This window comes from Ctenocephalides felis, unplaced genomic scaffold, assembly GCF_003426905.1.
Source record: "Ctenocephalides felis isolate EL2017-DRISC unplaced genomic scaffold, ASM342690v1 CF-g0.4_SCAFFOLD_03572, whole genome shotgun sequence".
Taxonomy (NCBI): Eukaryota; Metazoa; Arthropoda; class Insecta; order Siphonaptera; family Pulicidae; genus Ctenocephalides; species Ctenocephalides felis.
Window position 1 is genome coordinate 43,004,886 of NW_020539726.1, and position 25,341 is coordinate 43,030,226.

A 25,341-nucleotide genomic window follows, 5' to 3' on the forward strand; every position below is an offset into this window, starting at 1 on the left:
AAAAGATAAATGCACCTTACGAAACAAGAAGTTTGTTAATAAAACGTAACAGTTACGTAGCTTGAACGTCGGTTGCAATAGATATCAACACTTTGTTACGTAGCATCTACGTTACACCTGTTTCATAGATGTAACATACTAAATACAATGAAAAGAAAGCCATTAATTTTATTAGACCTTTATTTGTACAAATCTTTTTTTTTTGACGGTTCATAGTTTTTATTCATTTGAATATTAATTTAATTTTTATCTCGATAATTATTTTTGTTAATTGTTATGAATATTAATCTATACAGTATAGATTAAGGCAAAATTCGTAATCGATTTAAAATTTAAAACATGGTTAGAATTACAAAGTGCGTCATTCTTCTCAGTAAATATAAATAAATAGTACATATATGTGTTACCAGAGAGAAAGATTATGCGGAATATAAATTCCATGTAAATTTAATCTAAAAAGATTTAGATAAAGAAATAGAATTCCGCAAAATTAAACATGATGCAATGTCTGAACGTGTTTGAAACGGAAATTAAAAAGTACAATACATATATGCATATAATGTAATCTTTTTAGATTAAAAATTAATAAATGAGATATATGTATAATTAATTGTCATTCTCAAAATAATTAAATTTTCTAATAATGTTTGTGCGATATAAATTATAAAATTTTGTAGAAAATTTTATCTAAACTCTAGTTTTTTTGCTTTTAAAGTGATTAATATAATTAGATAATTTAGTATTTATGTAGTTTTTGATTAATTGATATTTTATAAAATTTAATTAACATTTTTTATGCCAAAAAATCCAACTTGTTAATTTTACGTTTTCTCAGCATAAAATTTCAAGTCAATATTCAAATAATAAATACTATGAGTTTGGTACAAAATTTGATCGATTTCAAAAATTTAAGAGTCATTCGATGAAATTTTGATGAGGAGCAGCCTTGATTATATTTGCGATACGAGCGGCCAAGCCGTTTCTTTGGAATTAGCAGAAAAGTGCAAAATTTTTCGTCTACGATTTAGCCAAAAATCCTGAGACGACTTTAGAAATCAGACCTGCCTTCGCTAAAAACTAATCAGCACGTCTCCTTATCAATACGAATCGAATGTTTTTCGATTTATTCAAATCGGTTGATCGGTGTTCCTGAAATCGTCGACGAAAAATTGTATCCGCACACACATACACAAAGTATAAAATCAGTGCAAGAATGATAACATTCTAGATCCTCCTCCCACGAAGTAATGCCTAACGGTGGTTTCCGTGGGAACCTGAGGCAAGGGAAAAGCGGAGGTTTTGGTCGGTATTATACCCAGGCGGTATCGAGTCCGACATACCCAGACAAAAGACCTAGTCTGGGATGCATAAAGGCATTTCCTTCGTCATTCAAAAAAATACTTTACCCAAAGCCTTGCGTTCCTTGAAAAGAAGAAGAGGGAATGACACCAATTAGGGCGAAAGTATAATTACGAGTTGGAATCATAGAATTCTAGAGCCTCCCTCCATGAGGAGATGCAAGATATAAGAGTCCAACATATCCAGACAAAAGACCTAGTCTGTGATGCTTAAATGCATTTCCTTCGCTATGCAAAAAAACACACACGCACATACACACACATGCATCAATTTGAAATGCAAAATTTGAATGAATGATATTTAACTTCCCGTAGGGCAATAAGTTATAGTAATCGCAAAAAATCGGAAATGAAAACTTTTTAAATATGTTTACGTTTCAGAGGTTTCTGAACGTTTTGGCATACCTTAGAAAAAATGGATGTGTGTGTGTGTATGTGTGTGTGCGTGTGTGTATGTGTGTTCGGATAAAAATTTTCGTTGATGATTTCGGGAACACGGGTTAACCGATTTGAATAATTCAAAAACCATTCGATTCGCATCGTTAAGGAGACGTGCTGATTAGTTTTTGACAAAGGCAGATCTAGCCGTTGCAAAGATATGGAGCAAAAAGTGCCAAAAACGGTAACTCAATTTTTAAGAGAACGAAGCGTCCGATTTGAATGATTCAAAAAAGATTTGACAAGGTGAAGAACTGATTAAATTTTTAGGAGGACAGGTCTAGCGATTTCGGAGATTTTATAAAAAAGTAAAAAAATGCCATTTTGAGGTCAAAAATGATCATTAGGCATATGCACATCAAATTATCAGATATTTTATAGGGATTTTAATAATGTGTATCAATTTCGTTTACATTTCTATGGGTTTCGTACCAATGTTTATCCGTTAGACGCCGACGCGGCGCTTACGCGCTTCGATATTTGGTCTCTATGCAGCTAAAGCAGCGCGATTGCTTTGAAAAAAAGTTCAAGATGTCCAAAATATTTCAAAATATAAAAAAACTCATTATTTTTCATTAAGTCTTTCATTCAAAAAAGTCAATTTTTTAAAAAGAATTTATATTTTGCAAAGTTTTCAAAAAAAAATTTTAATTTTTCTTCAAAAATTTAATTTTCCGTACGGGAAGTTCCAGCAATTTGCCTTAAGGCACGATGCCATACACCATGCACTAGTTAATTTAAATGATAATTGTGAGTACATTTTTAGCACAGTTAGAAATTTAAGGGGGTCCCATGGCAAGGCAAAAGTATTCTACGACACAGAAAAGTTTGGGAACGTATGGTTTAAAGTTAGTTTTAATTCCACGCATTGCGAAAATTTGAGAAGCATTCTTTGAAAATATAGATAAAAATATTAAGTGGTCAAATTACTTGCATACAGATTTGGTGAAAAGAAGAATATATTGAATAAAAATTTGAAATATCTACTTCATTCATCCGAATCGAATTTCGCGCTCCGTATGATCTAATTGTAAGATCATTCACTCATTAACATACATATGTGTAAATACATATTCGTGTGATAAAATGCACATGCGCCGTTCTGCAAACAAAAAAAGACTCCCGCATCGAGCTCTTTCCTTCCTTCCCATTCATTCACGTGTCACTCTCTCACAAAGTAAAGACTACACCAAGTAAAAAATCCTTTTACAAAGCACCCCGATGGCCGCGAAAGTCTTAAAATTCGAAGCCCCCAGTTCGGCAAGTTCGGACAGGTAAATTGATTGATGATATAAAAAAATAACACAACAATTACAATCATAACGGCTTTTGCGTAGATTAACAAACCATTAACTCCATTACTACCATGTGTGTGTGTTTTTTATTACGATTCGTGTTCCCGTGTTCGTGTTTCTCGCCGTCGGCCATTATTCGATGATGTGCTGTTTGAGTGATACATAGTGGTTAGTTTTGTAAAGGATTTTTCTTGTTATTTTTCAAACAAGAACTGTTGAATTTGTGTTGGAAAAGTGTTGAAACATGTTGAAGATGTGTCGGATAATCAAGTATGTAGATTTGTTCTATTTTTTGTGGAAGTTTTTGCATGTTTGTTCGGCGTGTGCGACGTACATAACCTAAAAGTTTGACGTATGTTTTTGAGATATTTTGTGTTAGGATTGAATAGAAATGGAATTGTGGGCAGGAATATGGTGTAGTTTTATGTGTTTAGTATATTTTATAACTTTGGACTTGATTTAGGGGTGAACTTTTGTTTTGCACGTCATCTAAGTGCCGGTTTTGTTTTTACATAAATTTCTTTTTAATTCGAATATAATTAAGTCCTTGTGCAATGTCTTGAAGTTTGCAAGAAGCCTTCAGATTTTGTGTCTTAATTTCTGAGGCCCCCTTGATTTTTAATTAGACCAAACGAGCCTTTATTTGTAATAAATGTTATTTATTCATTTATCTATTATATGATTTTATATAATAAAATTATTTATATCTCCTCCATGTAAATAAAATTATTCACATTACAATCCTTGTGCAATGTCTTGAAGTTCTTGAAGATGTCTTCAGGTTTTTGTATTTGTTTGTGGGGCCCCCTTGATTTATTAACTGGATCAAAAGAGCTCAATTTCATATAAGTTAATTACTAATAATTAATTTATCTACTTGATGAATTTATATAATAAAATTATTTACATCTTATTTTTCATTATAAATTTAAGTCCTTGTGCAATGTCTTGAAGTTTGCAAAATGTCTTCAAATTTTTGAATTTGTTTTTGGAGCCTCCCTTAATTTGTAAATTGGACCCAAAGAGCTTCCATTTCATACAGCATAATTTAAAAAATATTTATTAATTTATCCACTTTATGTCTTTATATATAATAAAGACCTTATCACCTCATTTTTTAACAAAATTTAAGTATTTCTCAATGTCTTGAAGTTTGCAAGATGTCTTCGGGTTTTTGTATTTGCTTTTACGGCCTTTTTGATTTAATAACTGGACCAAAAGAGCCTTCATTTCGTACAATATAATTACTAGTAATTAATTTAGTCAGTTTATGACTTTATATAATAAAATCCTTATCACTTCATTGTTTATAATAAGAATTAAGTTCTTGTGCAATGTCTTGAAGTTTGCAAAAAGTCTTCGGGTTTTTTGTACTTGTTTTTGGGGCCCCCTTGATTTATTAACTGGATCAAAAGTGCCTTTATTTCGTACAATTTAATTACTAATAATTAATTTTAAAAAATTTTAGTTCTTGTGCAATGTCATGAGTTTGCAAAATGTCTTCAGGTTTTTGTATTTGTTTTTGGGGCCCCCTTATTTTTTAGTTATACCAAACGAGCCTTTATTTGTAATAAATATTATTTATTCATTTATCCACTTGATGACTTTATATAATAAAATTATTTACATCTTATTTTTTATAAAAAAATTAAGTCCTTGTGCAATGTCTTGAAGTTTGCAGAAGCCCTGAGGTTTTTTGAATTTACTGTTTAAAGCCTTTATATTTCTTACAATTTAATTTAAGAAATATTTATTCATTTATCCACTTTATGACTTTATATAATAAAATCTTTATTAGTTTTTATAACTACTTTTTATAAAAAAAATAAGTCCTTGTGCAATATTGTGAATTTTGCAAAAAACCTTCAAGTTTCTTGTATTTATTATTTCAAAGGAATTTGTATTGAAATGTCCTTTAAATTCACTATAAATTTCCTTTAAATTTTGTTAAATTTGCAATTTAATTTCATAAAGGTTTAATTTTATATTTATTAATTCACCCTCTTTATGGCTTTCAAGTTTAAAATATTTATTTTTGACGCATAGAAGATATTTGGTGGCTTAAACTATTTTAGAAAATTTTAGTATATCCTTTAACAAATTTTTGTCTGGCATTATAAAAATCCAGTTTAGAATTTGAACTGAAATTACACAGTTTTAATTATTTTGTTTTGTACTTTATAACATTGACTAATTTGTAATGCAAAAGTTCATACAAACGTTTAGGTCAAGTGCCATTTTTTAAAACAATTGCACAATAAATACAGAATAACCAGAAAAAAATTACTCATTTTTCTAGTTTTACAAAAAATATAAACATATCATACCTATAAAAGCACTTTTTACAATATAACATATTTTTCATGATTTTAAACGTTAAAAGCCTCTTTTTTTAGGATGTCCAGAGATAAAATAGAGCATAGAAAAGTTAAAAATCCTCATAAATAAATTATACATGAGTATAATAAAATATATAAAGACAATTTAACAAAATATCAATTTTTTTTCAACGGAATAAAAATCTAATATCTTTCATCCAGCATGTATTATAAATGCAGTTTACACATTTTTTATCATTTTATGAACAAATCCACTCCGATATCAACAACTATCACAATTTACGAGTACTCGGACAGAATTTTGTCATATTAGGTCATTAACAAGGCCTTATCTTTATTAATTAGATTATTAGTATTAAAATGTGGGACGATTCGTTATCGTGGATGAAATACGAATTTACGACAAAATTTTAATAGAAATAAACAAATGATGATATTTGAACATATTATGCAATAACATAATAGTATATAAATTAAAAACATGATAATTCATTAACTATTATATGCAATAGTATTATCGTATTTGAAAATTAACGGTTACGAATTGTGTCAAACATCTGTACGAACTTCACACCTTAAGTTAAATTTTTGACCCCTGCTTTTTACTACATTTAATATTTTGAACGTCCATTTTATGTGCCTTTTAACAAAGGTCAAAATCATTCAAAATTAATATTTTTATAAATAATTCTAGTTAAGATTTAATGGAAATATTAGCAAGGATTAACAATTAAATTTAAGTTTTTTTTTTTACAAAAAATCCAAAAAAAATCAACATTTTGAAAAAAGTTCTAAATTATCAAAAATTGTCACAAATTTCTTATAAACATACACAAAGTTCTTTTAGAATACGCCCATTGCCTAATTTAAAAAGCAATTATAAGTTTACAGAATGTATTTATAATAAATAATCTATTTGAAATTTTTCAAAACAATTATTGATTATTTTCATTTCTCGAATGTTTAATTACGGTACGGGAAGTTCCAGCAATTTACCTTAGGGCACGATGCCATACCCCCCACTAGTTTATAAATTTGAATATGAGCCGTTATTAATTGTGTCAACTGCACGAACTTCACACCTTAAGTTAAATTAGCGACATTTTCCTCTTTACTGCATTTAATATTTTGGACGTACATTTTATGTGCGTTTCATACAAGACGATAAATTATTACTATTTGGTAAAATAAAATGCTTGCTTAAAATTACTTAGTTTATTTTAAATGTTACTTGTTTCACGGTCCAGCAGCAAGAGAGTTATTTTACATAGTTTTAACATAAACATAAATATAAGATGGCGGATACCTAGTTATAGTAGGGGAACATTATTGCCAACATCATAATAGTAATGGCGGGACATTTGAATTACAATATATAACATTACACAAAAATGTGTCTAACAATTTTGTCCATTATTATAATAAATAAAATTAATTGATACAAACAATTAACTAATCAATTACATCGATGACGTCTATTGATTTGTTTTCACCAACAATTTCGTATGTCCCATATTTCAATCAGCTGTTCGATTGTTTTGTTTTCGTCGACATCGGATGGTATTGTTATTGTCGTTTCGGGTTCAATACATCTATTCAATATAAAATAGGTTCATGAATAATTAATGTATCCATTACTTTTATTGACCTTCCACTCCTCCATCTCGAATATCGATTACTGTTTACTAATAAACTCTGACTGACTGGACGACGAGACAAGGTCGTCACGGTTAATAATAATAATAATAAATAACAAATCATATGATAAGAACATATTTTGAACTATTTGTTTGATAACTATTTATTAACTTCCCGTAGGGCAAGTTATAGTAATCGCAAAAAAATCGAAAATGAAATTTTTTACCTTAGAAAAAATGGACGTATGTGTGTGTGTGCGGATACAAATATTCGTCGACGATTTCGGGAACACGAATCAACCGATTTGAATAATTCAAAAAACATTCGATTCGTATTGATAAGGAGACGTGCTGATTAGTTTTTAGCGAAGGCAGGTCTAGCCGTTCCGAAGATACTGGCAAAAAGTGCCAAAAATAGTAACTCAGTTTTGAAGAGAACGAAGCGTCCGATTTAAATAATTCAAAAAACATTTTACTTGCATTGACAAGATGAAAAATTTTCATGAAGGCAGGTCTAGCGGTTTCGGAGGTCTAATAAAAAAAGTAAAAAAAATGCCATTCGGCGGTTACAAATGATCATTAGACATATGCACATCAAATCATCAGATATTTTATAGGGATTTTAACAAAAAGTATAATTTTTTTTTACATTTCTATGGGTTCCGTACCAATGCTTATGCGTTAGACGGCGACGCGGCACTTGCGCGCTTTGACATTTCGTCTCTATGCAGTTCAAGCAGTACGATTGCTTTGAAAAAAAGTTCCAAAATATGTCAAAATGAAGAAAACATTTTTCTTTTCAAAAAAATTTTGTTTTCAAAAAAAAAATTTTTTTTAAAAAGTAATTTTTGTCAAATTTATAGTTTCTCAAAAATCTAATTTTTTCGAAGTATAATTTTTTCAAAAATGTTAATCGTTTTTAAAAAAACAATAATTTTTGGTACGGGAAGTTCCAGCAATTTGCGTTAAGGCACGATGCCTTAATTGACTTAAGACAGAATTCCACTTACAGCTAGTTTAAATTGATTTGGTCTTTCTCACACGTATTCGTTCTCTTTCGCACGCACACTATACTGTTGTAAATGTGTTTGCTCTCTCTTTCGCACGCAGGGAAGTCCGGCTACTCTTGACAACTTTAACCCTTTCCACTCGGATGCTCAAATTTCGGAATTCGTGAGTGAAAAGGGTTAAATTTGTGGTGTACCATACATAATAACTCAAATTTTATAATATAAATGTTATAATTATTATTTGTTACTTTTTACTGCGTTGTACGTTATTTTTTTTATAGGATTAGATTGTATTTCTATAATAACGTTATTTAATATTTATTTTCCAAAGTATAGTATTTCGCATTTGCAGGAATAACGATAAGTCGAATAAACAGATAAGAGCAAAATGTAAACCAAGGTGTTCTATTGCAAATACGAAATGCATACGTGTGTGATAAATGCAAAATATGCGAAAACGTTTGCAAATGTTGTAATACGATAGTTTATATATAAACTAATATCGTATTTCATTATACCTTCAATTTGTAAACAAAAAACACAAAAAGTCAAACGTATGTATAAAGGATTTTTAGAGAAAAAAAGTTGTTTTTTTCTCTTAATTTTAATTAACTTCCCGTAGGGTAAGTTATAGTAATGGCCTGAAAATCGAAAATGAAAATTGTTGCATATCTTTAGGTTTCAGAGGTTTCTGAACATTTTGGCATACCTCAGAAAAAATTGATGTGTGTGTGTTTTGTGTGTCCGCAATTTTTCGGACGCACGGATCAACCGATTTGAATGGTTCAAAAAAACATTCGATTCCTATTGATAGGGAGATGTGCTGATTAGTTTTTGGCAAAGGCGAGTCCAGCAGTTACGGAGATAAAGAGTAAAGAGTGCAGAAAATACATATCGAGTTTTTGAGAGAACGGATTATCCGATTTGTATGATCCAAAAAACATTCAGTTCGCAATGATTGGGAGAAGTGGTTATTAGTTTTTGGCAAAGGCAATCCTAGCCATTTCGGAGATACAGAGCTAAATGTTAAAAAAATGACAGTTTTTGTGAGAACTAAGCGTCCAATTTAAATGATTCAAAGAACTTTCTGCTTGTTTTAACAAAATAATTGATTTTGAAAAAAAATTGTTTTAATATTCTTTTTTGTATATCGAAAATAAATCAGATTCTAATTTTAATTTTGACTAAAGCTCTAAAGCTAACTTATATACTATAATAAATAATTTTAGCCTTGCAATTCAGTTTATTTAATTATTATGAATATTAGACAATGTTACAATATTTATAATAATCTACTTAGAAAACATTTAATATTCCTCGAACATTTCGTTACGGTACAGGAAGTTCCAGCAATTTGCCTTAAGGCACGATGCCATATATCACTAATTTATACTTATAATTAGATACTTGTAATTATATTTTTAAAATAAATTTTGAACTAGTTGCAAGTGGCATTTATGCTTTAATGAAATGTGTAAATAATTGACTTCATCAATATAAAATCAATATAATAATTTATGAAAGATTTATAAGTATACCAAGTTGATATAAAGCATTATAATGTAGTTTTTTTATTACACATTATTATTTTTTATTTATTTAATTACACAGGGAGTATTTTCTAAACCCCTTTTCGTAGGACTATAATATTTTAGTATTTTAGTATCATTAGAATCATTTATATTTGTGTGCAAATAAGCTTAAAAGGATTTCTCTTTCCGCAGTCCATTTATACAAATTAATATTAAGTTTATTTTTAGCAAACTGGCATTGATGGCGATCGCGCTCCACTTTCCTACAATTATATACGTTTAAATATATATATATATATATATATTATATATATATATATATATAAGCACGTGTACGGACTAAAATATTAGTCTAAAATCGGTATAAATCACTTGAGATTGAGGAGATTTCGTTTAAAATAACTTTTGAACGCATGGGAACGATTTCTGAATCACCATTTCGCCACGAAGTAAAATTTAAGTATAAAAAAATATTTTTAATGAATTTAATTAATTCAAATAGTAGAAGTAATTTTTGTGCCTATAAAAAAAGCACGTGTTGCTTCTAGTTTAATATTAAAAAATGATAGAACTGGATTTGTACTAACTTTTAAATTGTGCCAATTTGACCATTGATCAAGAAGCGATTTAACTAATTAAATTAAATACATGGTAAAAATGTATTTTTGACTTGTCTCCAACTTTCGACAAGTTCTTACTTGACATTATTTATTTATGTAGTTTTGTTTAAACAAGGCGACATTTTTTTTCGCAGAAATGACAAAGCAAACTTGTTAGAAGACGTCAGAGTTTGTTTTGAGTTTCTTAGAAAAAACCGGTCGACTGAATTAATTGTCAGAGGTTAATAGAATCATTTGTAAAACACACAAATAATATAATATACACACATACATACCTACAACATACATACGTACATATCTTATATATAAAATTCTTCTGTAATGATGTATGAAAGGATAGTTCTCTTAAACGATTATTCGGGTTTTGATAAATCTTTCTGAAGTTTGTTAAGGGAATTTTCTAGGATTTTTTGTAATATAGAAATATAGTTAGATTGTAGAAATAAATGAAAAAAAAATATAAAAAAACACTTATCATTGTTTGACTTTGGAAATATTTGAAGCATTGTTTGATATTGAAAACAAATGAAAACTGTCATCTGCCAAATATTTCAATTTTCTTATAGGCTAAAACAATATTGGAATATAATATATTTATGATTATGAATAAGAAAAATGCAATGTCTACATTATTATTGCCAAAAAGCAGCTGAGAGGTGCCAAAAATTAAAATAATATAAGATACAGTATATGGTTTGGCAGATGAACAGCCTGCGTATGCGTCTGACGGTTGTGGACTGTCAGTGAATATACCCTATATAATTCAATTTGACAGATTATTATTTTTTAACTAATGCAGTCATGTTTTGCCTTAATTTACTAAATCACAATACAAACAAAATTTTCTCATTCAAAAAATTATTTAGAAGTTTCATTGTGTCAAAAATTCATATGTTTGGCATTGGATACCGAATATTTGGCTCAAGTCAAAGGAGCGTTTTGGGTCTGATTTTTGAAGTAAAACTTCTTCAGGCGCGACTAGGGTGTAAATCCGTACAAATGCAACGGAAGTGCGTTACGGCAGATAAGATAAGATGAGACTCGAGTGCCAATGATTCTTTCGTCATTCGCTGTCGATGATATCATTTTTATACGGGTCGATTGTGATTAGTAGTCGCGTATGCGAATAGAAATCTGTCGTTGTATGCGTACCGACATCAACAAGGAAATCGGCATAGATAAATAAACATTTAAAAGTTACATCGTAGTACAAATCTTGTGTTAATGAAAAATGCCTGAATCAAAAGAATATTCTACTCTGTACATCGTAAATAATTATAATGAAAATAATAAAACAAATGCAGCATTTGTGCCGTGAATAAAACATAAGTTTATTGAAATAATTTCTATGTTATTCGTAGTTTCTATAAATCTTTGAAGTTATTAAAATGAAAAATATTTTTTAGGCAAGACAGATATTACAGCTGTTCAAAGAATGAGATTATATCGCTAGCGAAAAAGTAAAAAAAATACAAGCAGTCAATGAATGCATAGTAATTTTAATTACATGAAGTTCTTCAAACACAATTATTACATGATGAGTGAAGTTGCGAAAACAATATTTGTTTAGACGTTGTTTAACATAATCCACAGTGTGAGCGAATATTATAGAATTTATTAATCAGCAATTATTTCATTTCTCTAATGAAGGTTCGAGTCCTAAATGCTAATTACAATGACAAACCGATCATGCCATATTTGAAGTATAACTTTAATTACATTGTTGTTTTTAAATATTATGCATATTTTTAATACTATTATAAATACATAATTTATAATTTATCATTAGGGATCGTTCAAATATTATGTAAGCAGATTTATTACAATTATTTACCCCCCTATCCCCCTTGTCAGCAAAAGTAAACAAAGCTCTTATCCTCTACCATTCTGCAATTAATGTATTGTTTTTTTTTTTAAATATTGTAATTATTAGGTTATAATTATAATTTTAAAAATAAGAAAATAGATTTAGGATGTAGAGATTTCACTGATATGATATTAAACATAGAGTAACAAAATTATTATAATCTTACGAACATAACAAACTTATTTTAAATTTTTTGTACACATATTAAATTCAAATTAACAGTCTTTAGTCCATGAAACCCGAATCCATGATTCTAAGTTTTCGATGATATGTCATCTTACATGGGTGCCCCCCATGCCACCCAAAATAAGCAAATCAACACCCCCCGCCCCCCCCTATAATACTTGAATGGCCACTTATATAAATGTGTATAATTGTTATTGACACTAATAAATGTGTGCATCACGAGAGTGTTACCATATTACTAATAAACATTATTCAAAATTGTTATATAATGTATTTGTTTTTACTTAAATGTCATCTCGTACAATAACAAATAAGTTTTACTTCAATCGCGTGTGAACCTTACGCGCACTCTTTTTTATTATATCCATGTCTTTAAATTTCAAACAAATCTCAAATTCTTCACCTTTGCTCGTATGTTGAAGCAACGACATATGCCCCTTACCACTCTTATGAGTAGTCTCCGACTTACGGGTCGGTCACTCGTAATATGAATATAAATAATATAAATATAAATATAAATTAAATATAAATATAAATATAATAAGTTGGGGTACCATTATACAATTGTATTCAATTACGTATTGTGATTCATTTCAATTTTGACTTATTAACTTCCCGTAGGGCAAGTTATAGTAATCGCAAAAAAATCGAAAATGAAAATTTTTATATATCTTTACGTTTCAGAGGTTTCTGAACATTTTGGCATACCTTAGAAAAAATGGATGTATGTGTGTGTGTGTGTGTGTGTGTATGTATGTACGTGTGTGTATGTATGTGCGGATACAAATTTTCGTCGACGATTTCGGGAACACGGATCAACCGATTTGAATAATTCAAAAAACATTCGATTCGTATTGATAAGGAGACGTGCTGATTAGTTTTTGGCGAAGGCAGGTCTAGCCGTTCCGAAGATACGGGGCAAAAAGTGCCGAAAACGGTAACTCAGTTTTTAAGAGAACGAAGCGTCCGATTTTAATAATTCAAAAAACATTTCACTTGTACTGACAAGATGAAAAATCGATAAAATTTTCATGAAGGTAGGTCCAGCGGTTTCGGAAATATGGAGGAAAAAGTAAAAAAATGAGCCATTTGGCGGTCAAAAATGATCATTAGAAATATGCACATCAAATTATCAGATATTTTATAGAGATTTTAACAATAAGTATAAATTTTGTTAACATTCCTATGGGTTCCGTACCAATGCTTATGCGTTATAAAAATATTTTTTTTTTTTTATTTTTAAATTTTTTTTTCAAAAAAAAGTTATTTTTTGTCCAATTTATAGTTTCTCTAAAATCTTATTTTTTCAAAGTAAATTTTTTTCAAAAATGTTAATCGTTTTTAAAAAAATAATAATTTTTGGTACGGGAAGTTTCAGCAATTTGCCTTAAGGCACGATGCCTTAATTGCCTTAAGACAGAATTCCACTTACAGCTAGTTTTTTTCCTTTTCAGCGATGAGAAGAGCGATTTAGCCCTCGACATAACCGACACGGTGTTCATAGGAGATACAGACGACCTCACACCAGAGACACAATGTCCAGCCTCGCCCACGACAGTGCCACACGTGTCGGGCACCAAATCGCCCAGACAAGTGTCTTCGGGTAAATGGAAGGCAATAATAGATTCAAAGATAAATTCAAATAGTTATCCACTATTATAATTATATTAGGTTCTCAGAGGTCTCCGAGACCCAGGAGACAGAGGACCACGTCCATGTCCCAATCGAAGAAGACTGCCGCAGAGTCAATTATTCAAACGCACCATAGGACTATATACACGGCTGGTAGGCCGCCCTGGTACGATTGTGCAGGACAGCAAGTCGAACCATTTGTTATAGGTAATGAAAATATTTACGATTCGATATTATTTTTTGCAAGAAATATACTAAAGTAGGAACCACCAAGTCAAACTAATTTTTTTCAATAATTATCTGAATGATAATAAAATATTACAATAATAAATTAGAATTTTCAATCATTTAGGTGTGATATATTTTGAACCAAATGTCGTAACCTGGGGGGGGGGGTGAACATAGAACAATTGTGCTTTATCTTGTTTTAGTGTTTTCCGCACTCAACAGAGGGACTATACTGTGCCAAAATCCAAACTCCTTTTTTCGAACTGATTATCTTTTTGTAGAACTGATTATCTTATGTACTTTAAATATTTAATTTTTTTATGATGTATGATTTTCGAATTCATTTTTTTTTAAATTTTGAATACTTTTTGTTAAAACATGTTTCTGATTTTGTTGAAAATATATTTTAACCTTGGTTTATTAACTTCCCGAAGGTGAAGTTTGTTTTCATCAAAAAATCTGATTCGCTAATTTTATGTTTTCTCGACGTTTCAAGCCATTCTGATTCGAATGAGATCAACATTCGGAAAAAGTATGTGCGTGTACCTTATATCGAAGTTTTCTCAAAAACGGCTGGACCGATTTCAAAAATTTAAAAGCCATTCGATGTATCTCGATGAGGACTATTGTTTCTCAATTTTGTGCGACGATCGGCCGAGCCGTTTCTTTGTAATTTGGCTAAAAGTGTTAAACTGTTCCTCCACATTTAAGCTCATACAACCGAATCGATTTGAAAAAATCAAAAACTATTCGAAATATATTATTTGGGAATCGTGCTGATTACTTTTGGACAAAGATCGGCCGAGCCATTTCTTCATAATTAACTGTTGAAAAAAAATTTTCATGAATTTTTTTATGTAGATGGACATAATGGTTCTAAAGAACATACTAACATTTTTGCAAACTTCATTAAAGTTTAGAAAAAAATATCGCTTTTATGAGTCAAAATTTGAATACTACAAATTTAAAAGCTATTTTTTGGAGTCCGAAAAAAATAAGTCTAAAAAACTTCTCTAGTTATGTAAAAAGTGTTACCATTATTAATTTAAATCATTAAACTAGTTGTTTATATTAAGGCAAATTGCTGGAACTTCCCGTACCAGAATTAAATATTCGAGGAAAAAAATCAGTAATCAGTAAAACAATTGTTTTAAAAATTTTCAAATAGATAATTACAATCACTATATATTTTAGAATAAAATATACAATGACGATCTTATCTTATCGCTCAAAACACTTGAGAATGTTTACATTACATTTTGAAAAAAAAAATCTGAAGATTTTGAAATTTGCTTGAGTCGTATAAGTAAACTTTGAAAATTAAAAAATCTTGGTACGGAACCCAACAAAATTGTAACAAAATTAATACTAAGTTTTAAAAATTTTATTAAATGTCTGATAATTTGATGTGCTTATGTCTAATGATCATTTTTGACCGCCGAATATAATTTTTTTTTTACTTTTTCCTCTGCATATCCGAAACCGCTAGACCTGACTTGCCAAAAATTTTACCAATTCTTTATTTTATCAATACAAGTAAAATGTTTTTCGAATCATTCAAATCGGGTACTCCGTTCTCTCAAAAACTGAAAAACCGTTTTTGCCCCGTATCTCCGAAACGGCTCGACCTATCTTCATCAAAAACTAATTAGCACGTCTTCTCATTAGTAGGAATCGAATGTTTTTTGAATCATTCAAATCGGTTGATTCGAAAAATTTGTATCCAAACATATACACACACACACACATACATCAATTTTTTTTCTAAGGTATGCCAATATGTTCAGAAACAATTGAAACGTGAAGGTATATAAAAATTTTCATTTTCGATTTTTTTGCGATTACTATAACTTACCCTATAAGAAATTAATAATATCAATGACTTTATCAAGTTGATCAAGTCACTTTTTGGGAAGTTCATGCAACTTGCCTTAAAGCAAAATGCCATTTACAACTAGTTTATTTCAATTTTTTGTCATAGGTATATGTGGTGGAAGTGCTTCGGGTAAAACTACAGTTGCCACCAAGATTATTGAATCGTTAGGTGTCCCTTGGGTAACACTATTATCGATGGACAGCTTTTATAAGGTACATAGTATTATCGAATACATTTCTTTTTTTTAATTACAATATTTATTACAACTGTTAAATAATATAACATCTAGCAATAATGATAATAATAATAACATAAATTTATTAATTTTATTTTTATTATTATTTGCTTAAATCATCATACTACGGATATTATATTTAATGCAATAGGAGAGTACAAAGGATAGATACTCTTATTATCAAATACATATCCAACAACGATAATCAATTATATTATTATCTTTTAGGTTTTGAATGAGAAGCAGCACCACTTGGCCGAAAGCAACGAGTACAACTTTGATCACCCGGACGCCTTCGACATCGAACTTATGTCGAAAGTGTTGCAAAGACTGAAAGAGGGCAAGAAAGTCGACGTGCCGATTTATAATTTCGTTACACATTCAAGAGAGAACAGAACGGTAATTAAACCAGTAGTGATTTTCATAGAAATGTTCTGTTTTTGTAACCATTCATTGTGATGATAATATTTAGAAAACAATGTATGGCGCTAATGTGATAATATTCGAAGGCATCTTGACTTTCCACAGCCCCGATATATTGAAGATGCTCGATATGAAGATTTTTGTAGATACAGATGCTGATATTCGATTGGCTCGAAGACTCAAACGGTAATAAAAGACATATATATATATATATATATATATATATATATATGTATATATATATATATTATATATATATATATGATTTAGTAGTTAATTTTGAAGTTGAAATATATGAGTGAGTTCTCGAGGGCGATACATCAAACAAAGAATAAGCAAAGATTTATAAAATAATCTTTAATTTCGAACGTTTTGACATTCAATTTAATGTCATCAGTGGATATTGAACATGGTATTTACTATCTAAAAATGTGTACACATCACAGAATTTTGCACTAACATTGATACTACTAACCAGTCGATAATCATGAATTTTTTTAATAAGAAAAATAATGACAGTTTATCTCCTGATAGCAAAGTCCTGATGCACAGACCAAATATATATATATATATATATATATATATATATATTATATATATACTAGATGACCTGACAGGCGTTGTCCTGTACCCACGCCTACAATTTTTTAATATCCTATACTAATATTTACCGTTTACCTAAAAATAACAATTATTGTTTTTTAAATTACTCTTCACGCCAAAACGCATCATATACATCAATAGGAGCGATTGTTAAATGTATGAACTGCTTTAAATAAAATGATGAGTCTCAATTCCCACACTTTAATGAAAAAATTAACATATAGTATCCTCGGTAAAAGTACAATATTACTTTGGATTTTTCTACCCAAAATAATTGCTCCAATAAAGTTGCCCATAGTTTTTATAATCTTATATCATATTTTAACTGGTTTTTAGTAATTATAATATCTAAATTAAATTTTTTATAGTACTAATTTAAAATGCATTATTACCAGGAGCGCTCTTGGGCTCCTCAGCGCCCTCTCCTTATTATTTTACCTGTTTTAACAGTTTATTATTAAAATTTTCATCATTAATTAATATTTGGCTTCTGAAACATTTTACTTATTTAATTTGGGTATTTTATGCGATTTATTCCATTGAGCAAATCATAGAGAGCAAAACAATTTTAGCCTTTCATTATTAATCATAACCATAACATAACACTGGTACTTCATATTGGATTATTTCAATTCAATTTTTTATTATTTAAGATATCCAAAATTTCATCTTAAACTTCTCCTAATTGATATCGTAAGAGCCGAATTGCATGTATTCATCTTTACTTTCCCATTTGTTGTTTTAAAGTGAAATGTTTAACGTATTTTAAAAATATTGTGCAAAGATTAGTAAAAAATGCGAAGAAATTATATATTTCTTGAATTATATTGAAAAAAAAGAACTATATTGAAAATTTCATATCTGAATCTTCATATGATTTCATATCTGAAACTATATTTCTATAATCACACACATCCTAAAAAAATTCCCTTAACAAACTCCAAAAAGATTTATCAAAATCCGAATAATCGTTTAGGAGTAGTGACTTTCCATACATCAGTACAGAAGAATTTTATATATAAGATATTAGGGCAGGTCGATTTAAAAGTCGCTTAGACACATATGATTTTCGGATTCTAAGGATCAAAATAAGATACTTTGCTGAAGAAGCCATACCTCTAAAATGAATTCTGACGTCCCGTGCATTGACCGAAAAATAAGGGTTTAATTTTGAAAAACCGCTCCAGGGGGGTGAACCACGGGCATGGGTGGATTGGCCTTCCAAAGTTACTGGGGATCGGCTATACTTTTGGACGCAATTGGGGCACTCTAAATGAATCAAAACGGAATTTTTCAAAATGCAACCCTTATCTTTGGGTCAATGCACGGGACATCAGAATTCATTATAGAGGTATGATTTCTTCAGTAAAGTATTTTATTTTTATCCTTATCTATCTTATATATAAAATTCTTCCGTAATCATGTATGTAAATATACTCCTCCTAAACGATTATTTGGATTTTGATAAATCTTTCTGAAGTTTGTTAAGGGAATTTTTTAGTATGTTGTGATTATAGAAATATAGTTAGATTGTAGAAATAAATCGAAAAAATTACAAAAAACCGCTTATCATTGTTTGATATTGAAAATATTTGAGGCATTGTGCGGCATTGAGAACAAATGAAAACTGTCATCTACCAAAAATTTCAATTTTGAATAAGAAAAATAAAATGTCTATATCCATCAGCATTTATAATTTAGAGTTTATCATGTTTCTTTTTCCTAGTGATATTACTGAAAGAGGTAGAGATCTGGAAGGTGTCCTCAAACAATACAGTACGATGGTCAAACCTTCATATGCAAATTACATAGCACCCACGATGGCACATGCTGATATAATTGTGCCTCGGGGTGGTGAAAATACAGTCGCCATACAATTGATTGTGCAGCATGTTCAAGCTCAATTACAAATCGTAAGTGAATCAGAATATTAAACATATATATATATATATATATATATATATATATATATATATACTAGCTGGCCCGGCAATCGTGGTGTAGCCGTAAAAATCATATTTCTAGTATAAAATGTTTAGTACAAAATATCTAATTGCAAATGTGGTGCATGATTGAAAGCAGCAGCTAACAAGAAATACATGAATAGTTCACCCACTGCAAAGCATGCCACATATAAATGTCCCTCAATAGTCTTTGCAAAAGCCGACCTAATCTGAAACTGATTCTATTTGAATTGAATTGGCACAATTAAAGTTTCAAGATTTTGCTATATTATTACCGTGGTTTTTATTAATTCATTAGTTTTTAAATTATGGAGCAAAATCAGACAATTCATTTTTAAATTATATTATTATGCGGCATGTCCAGAGAATTGACTGAGATTGATAAAAATTGTGAGAGTGGAAAATTTTACAGCTTTGCCATTGATTTGTATAATACTTATAGTTCTCAATCAAAAACTGTTGTATCTTCAGATTTTAATATTCAATCTCTCTATTTTTTTGCAAAAATCGCTCCTTATGCAAACTATTTATCAACTATGTACTGTTTGTGCGCATCGGAATATACTTGTACAATGGAAAAATGGAAGGAGCGCACAACCCTTGATAAAAATTAATTGTTTTTTTATAGTAAAATTAATGCTTTACCATGAGGTCAGGAAATATGAATTAAAATTCAGTGAAGTAAACACTCACTGACTAAAAGTGTGGTGAAAAATTATTCGATTACTAAAATGGCTATTATGAAATAAAGATTTGTGGAAGGAGGGTGAAAATTTAGAATTGTTTGCATTTTTTTAATTTCGCATTATGAACATTAAAATTAAAAAAAATTGACTTCAAAATTTAAAAAAAGTTAAGGGTGCATAAACCTTGATAAAAATAAATAGTTTTTTGAAGTAAAAATAGTTCCATGTATTTTTCAATTTCAAATTATAGAAAAGTGAAATAAAGAAAATTTGCCCAAAATTTAAAAAAAATATTCAGGGTGGACAACCCTTGATAAAAATAAATTGTTTTTTAAACTAACATTTAACCATTTTCTTCATATACTCAAAATAATCTTAACTGTAATTGTCAAATAAAGCTCAAAATAAAAATAAAAGAAAATTGATTCCAAAATTTAGAAAAATAAGGGTTGATAACCCTTGATAAAACTAAATAGTTTTTCGAAGTAAAGAGAGTTCTCTGTATTTTTCAATTTCAAATTATAGAAAATTAAAATAAAGAAAATTGGTCCCAAAATTTAAAAAAAATATTGCGGGTGCATAACTCTTGTTAATAATAAATAGTGTTTTGGAGTAAAAAGATCTGTATGTTTTTTTCAATTCCACATTTAAAAAATTACAATAAAAAAGTTTAACTTCATAATTGAAAAAATCTGTTAGGATCGAACAGCCCTTAATAAAAATAAATTGTTTTTTAAAGTAATATTTAACTATTTTCATATACTCAAAAAATCTTAACTGAAATTATATCAAATAAAGTTCAAATTAAAAATAAAAGAAAATTGATTCCAAAATGTAAGTAAATAGGGGTGGACAACCCTTGATAAAACTAAATAGTTTTTCGGAGTAAAGAGAGTTCTATGTATTTTTCAATTTCAAATTATATAAAATTAAAATAAAGAAAATTGGTCAAAAAAAAATTAAATAAATGTTAGGGGTGGACTACCCTTATAAAAACAAATAGAACTTTGAAGTTGAAGGAGTTGTATATATTATGTAAATCCCGCATTAAAAAAATTAAAATAAAAAAGTTGACTCCAAATTAAAAAAAGTATTAGGATTATACAGCCCTTAATAATAATAAATTGTATTTAAAAGAAAAATTTAAGCTTTTTTTAATCTAAAAAATCTGAACTAAAATTATGTCAAAAATATTCTATAACTGGTGAAAAATGATTGAATTGTTAAAATGGCTACAAAAAATAGGGGTTGGTGATAAAAAGTAGACATTTTGAAAAGGTTGTATGTATTTTTTATTACCACATTATAAATGAATAAAAACAAAAAGTTTCGTCTAAAAATTACAAAAAAAAATTTAGGGTGAACAAAATTTATTACTTAGGGGTATGAAAAATAGTAACCAATTTGAATTACCAATTTAACTACTGAATATGGATATAAAATTTGGTAAATATCGGTGAAACCTTTTAACGAACTTTGTAACGAAAATTTTATAGATAAGATATATCGGGGTGGTCCTTAATATGGTGATTTTTGAATTTTTTGCTCCCAAGGGCTCAATTGCTTCCAAATTAATAAAAAATAAATCTCTAGAAGTTTTAGCTCTTAATATTAACATTTAGATAGTTCGCGAAGAAATTCGAAAATGTCCATATTAAGGACCACCCCAATATATATATATATATATATATATATATATATATATATATATAAGCAGTTTTATTGAAAAAAATTGTTTTTATTAAGAAAACATACTTTTCGGGTCTTGATTTGACCTATCTTCAGTGCTATAAGTAAATATTTCAGGGTTACAATTTAAAACCATATAAAAATACATAATTACAAAAAAATATAAATAAAAACATGTGAAAAAGCATAAATCTAATCAATTTAATAAATTTGTTTTATAACTAATATATATTGTGAAAGTATATAAAAATGAAAATACAAACATAGACATAAACAAATGTAAAGAACTCACCATACAAATAAATTGAAAAAAAAAAACACAAAAACACACGAAAATTGCACGAAAAAATTATGAAACACAAATTGATAAACGTCGAGTTATGATAAATTTTAAATAATTGTAAAATAAAAATAAAAATATATATATTATTATAAAAAAGCTTTTTCCAAACAAAGCATGTTGTCAGCTTGGAGTTTGTGTAACAAGTAAAATGTGTGTGTACGTGTTTGCGGAAAATTGTGCTATATATATATATATATATATATATATATATATATATGTCTATATTTTTCCAGAGAGGTTTCAAACTCCGTGAAAAACTGGCCCACGCCCACATGGGCCAGCCGTTGCCTAAATCACTGCATTTATTACCAGCGAGTCCTCAGGTGAGAGGCCTCCACACATTCATAAGATGCAAACACACTCCGAGAGACGAATTCATATTCTACTCGAAGAGATTAATAAGGCTCGTGATAGAGTTTGCATTGAGTTTTCTGCCTTTCAAGGATGTCACCGTCGAGACTCCTCAGGGAATACAATATCAGGGTAAGGGAAACAGAAGGGTAAGGAAAATGATTTATATAATGTTATGTTGTTTTTTTTATTGTAGGTAAATCTGGTGCTAGTAATAAGATCTGTGGTGTGTCAATTTTAAGAGCTGGTGAAACGATGGAACAAGCCGTTTGTGATGTCTGTAAAGATATCAGGATTGGTAAAATTCTGATACAGACGAATAGGATGACTGGTGAACCAGAGGTACTTTTTTAACTTCCCGTAGAGCAAGTTATAGTAATCGCAAAAAAATCGAAAATGAAAATTTTTGCATTTCTCGACGTTTCAAAGGTTTCTGAATATTTTGGCATACCCTAGAAAAAATGGATGTATGTGTGTGTGTGTGTGTGTGTGTGTGTGTGTGCGGATTTGTTTGTGTATGTATTTCGGATAACAAAGATCAACCGTCGACGATTTTTCAATTCAAACACGTTATGATTCGATTTGATTCGTATTGATAAGAAGACGTGCTGATTAGTTTTTGGCGAAGGCAGGTCCAGCCGTTCCGAAGATACGGGGCAAAAAGTGCCGAAAACGGTAACTCAGTTTTTAAGAGAACGGAGCGTCCGATTTTGATCATTCAAAAAACATTTTACTTGTATTGACAAGGTGAAGAACCGATCAAATTTTTATAGAGGCAGGTCTAGCGGTTTCGGAGATCTAATGAAAAAAGTAAAAAAAATGCCATTTGGCGGTCAAAAATGATCATTAGACATATGCACATCAAATTATTAGATATTTTAACAATAAGTATAATTTTGGTTTACATTCCTATGGGTTCCGTACCAATGTTTACGCGTTAGACGTCGACGCGGCGCTTACGCGGTTTGATATTTTGTCTCTATGCAGTTAAAGCAGTACGATTGCTTTGAAAAAAGTTTAGATCTTTCAAAATATGTCAAAATAAAGAAAACATTTTTTTCGAAAAAAAAAATTAAAAAAATTTATTTTTTCAAAAAAATGTAGTTTTTTGTTTAGTTGTTTGTCAAAATCTTATTTTTTCGAAGTAAATTTTTTTCAAAAATATTAATCGTTTTTAAAAAAATAATAAATTTTTGGTACGGGAAGTTCCAGCAATTTGCCTTAAGGCACCATGCCTTAATTGCCTTAAGACAGAATTCCACTTACAGCTAGTTTAGTTATATAATTATACTAGATGACCCGACAGACATTGTCCTGTACCCACGCCTACAATTTTTTGATATCCCATACTAATATTTACTGTTTACCTAAAAATGATAATAAATTACTGTGCATACCAAAATAAGTGATGTTAAATGTAGGAACTGCTTTAAATAAAACTAGCTGTAAGTGGAATTCTGTCTTAAGTCATTAGGGCATCGTGCCTTAAGCAAATTGCTGGAACTTCCCATACCGCAATTCAAAGTTCGAGTAATTAAAAATAATCAGTAATAATAATCAATAAAAGTTGATCAATAATTTGAAACTTTTAATAGAATTTCGAACCGTATTAAATCATTATATCTTAAATCATTTATTTTTTGAAATATTTTGGAAATTCTGAACTTTTTTTCAAAGCAATCGTACTGTTTTAACTGCATAAAGACGAAATATCAAAACACGTAAGCGCCGCGTCGCCGTCTAACGCGTAAACATTGGTACGGAACCCATGGGAATGTAAAAAAAAAATTATACTTATTGTTAAAATCTCTATAAAATATCTGATAATTTGATGTGCATATGTCTAATGATCATTTTTTACCGCCGAATGGCATTTTTTTTTCTTTTTTCATTAGATCTCCGAAACCGCTAGACCTGCCTTCATGAAAATTTGACCAATTTTTCATCTTGTCAATACAAGTAAAATATTTTTTGAATTATTAAAATCGGACGCTCGTTCGTCTCTTAAAAACTGAGGTATCGTTTTTGACACTTTTTGCCCCATATCTTCGGAACGGCTGGACCTGCCTCCGCCAAAAACTAATCAGCACGTCTTCTTATCAATACGAATCGAATGTTTTTTGAATTATTCAAATCGGTTGATCGGTGTTCCCGAAATCGTCGACGAAAATTTGTATCCGCACACACACGCGCGCGCACACATACACGCACACACACACACACACATACATCCATCCATTTTTTCTAAGGTATGCCAAAATGCTCAGAAACCTTTGAAACGTAGAGAAATGCAAAAATTTTCATTTTCGATTTTTTTGCGATTACTATAACTTGCCCTACGGGAAGTTAATGATGAGTCTCAATTTTCACGCTATATTATTGAAATTGAAGTCTTTTAAACGGTATAACAAATTCAGAAAAAATTATTATATAGTACCTATAGGTACCTATAGGTATCCGCGTAAAAGTACAATACCATCTTGGATTTTTCCACCCAAATAATTGCTCCAATAATGTTGCTTTTAATTTTTATAACCTCGTAATACATTTTAACTCGTTCTTAGTGATTATAATGTCTAAATTACATTTTTCTTAGTAATAATTTTTTATATAATATTACCAGGGACGCTGATTTTTACAATTTTTTCCATTTATTTCTACAATATTACTATATTTTTATAATCACATACATCCTAAAAAAATTCCTTAACAAACTTCAGAAAGATTTATCCAAATCGGAATAATCGTTTAGGAGGAGTATATTTACATACATCATTACAGACGAATTTTATATATAAGTTTATTGTGATTGTTATTATTTCCCTTTCTAGTTATATTATCTAAGACTGCCAAAAGATATAAAAGATTACAAAGTGATACTGATGGATGCAACGGTTGCCACAGGAGCAGCTGCGATGATGGCCATAAGGATTCTTTTGGATCACGATGTCCCTGAATCGAATGTTTTTGTGGTTTCTTTACTGATGGCCGAGATCGGTGTGCATTCTATAGCCTATGCTTTTCCACAG

At 29.5% G+C, this 25,341-nt stretch overlaps 2 protein-coding genes across 3 annotated transcripts in view; both read left to right on the forward strand.

The window, feature by feature from the left end:
• The first annotated feature begins 2,944 nt into the window (after nucleotides 1-2,944).
• LOC113387541 (uridine-cytidine kinase-like 1) overlaps nucleotides 2,945-25,341 on the forward strand; it is a 44,660-nt gene continuing 22,263 nt past the window's right edge. The window contains exon 1 of one of the 2 annotated variants that reach the window (XM_026624871.1): nucleotides 2,945-3,070. In XM_026624871.1, the coding sequence (XP_026480656.1) occupies nucleotides 3,018-3,070 (53 nt within the window). In that variant the 5' untranslated portion in view covers nucleotides 2,945-3,017. Of the gene's footprint in view, nucleotides 3,071-3,237; nucleotides 3,362-25,341 lie in introns of those variants that run through there. The other variant, XM_026624872.1, reaches the window with a different exon arrangement.
• LOC113387542 (uridine-cytidine kinase-like 1) lies at nucleotides 3,220-25,341 on the forward strand (the record flags this gene model as incomplete). The annotated part of the gene is given in 10 exon segments (XM_026624873.1): nucleotides 3,220-3,361; nucleotides 13,737-13,885; nucleotides 13,954-14,121; nucleotides 16,124-16,230; nucleotides 16,482-16,652; nucleotides 16,726-16,862; nucleotides 19,006-19,192; nucleotides 22,195-22,444; nucleotides 22,509-22,654; nucleotides 25,144-25,341. Coding segments are annotated over 10 exon segments (1,539 nt in total), but the record flags the coding sequence as incomplete, so codon positions are not given.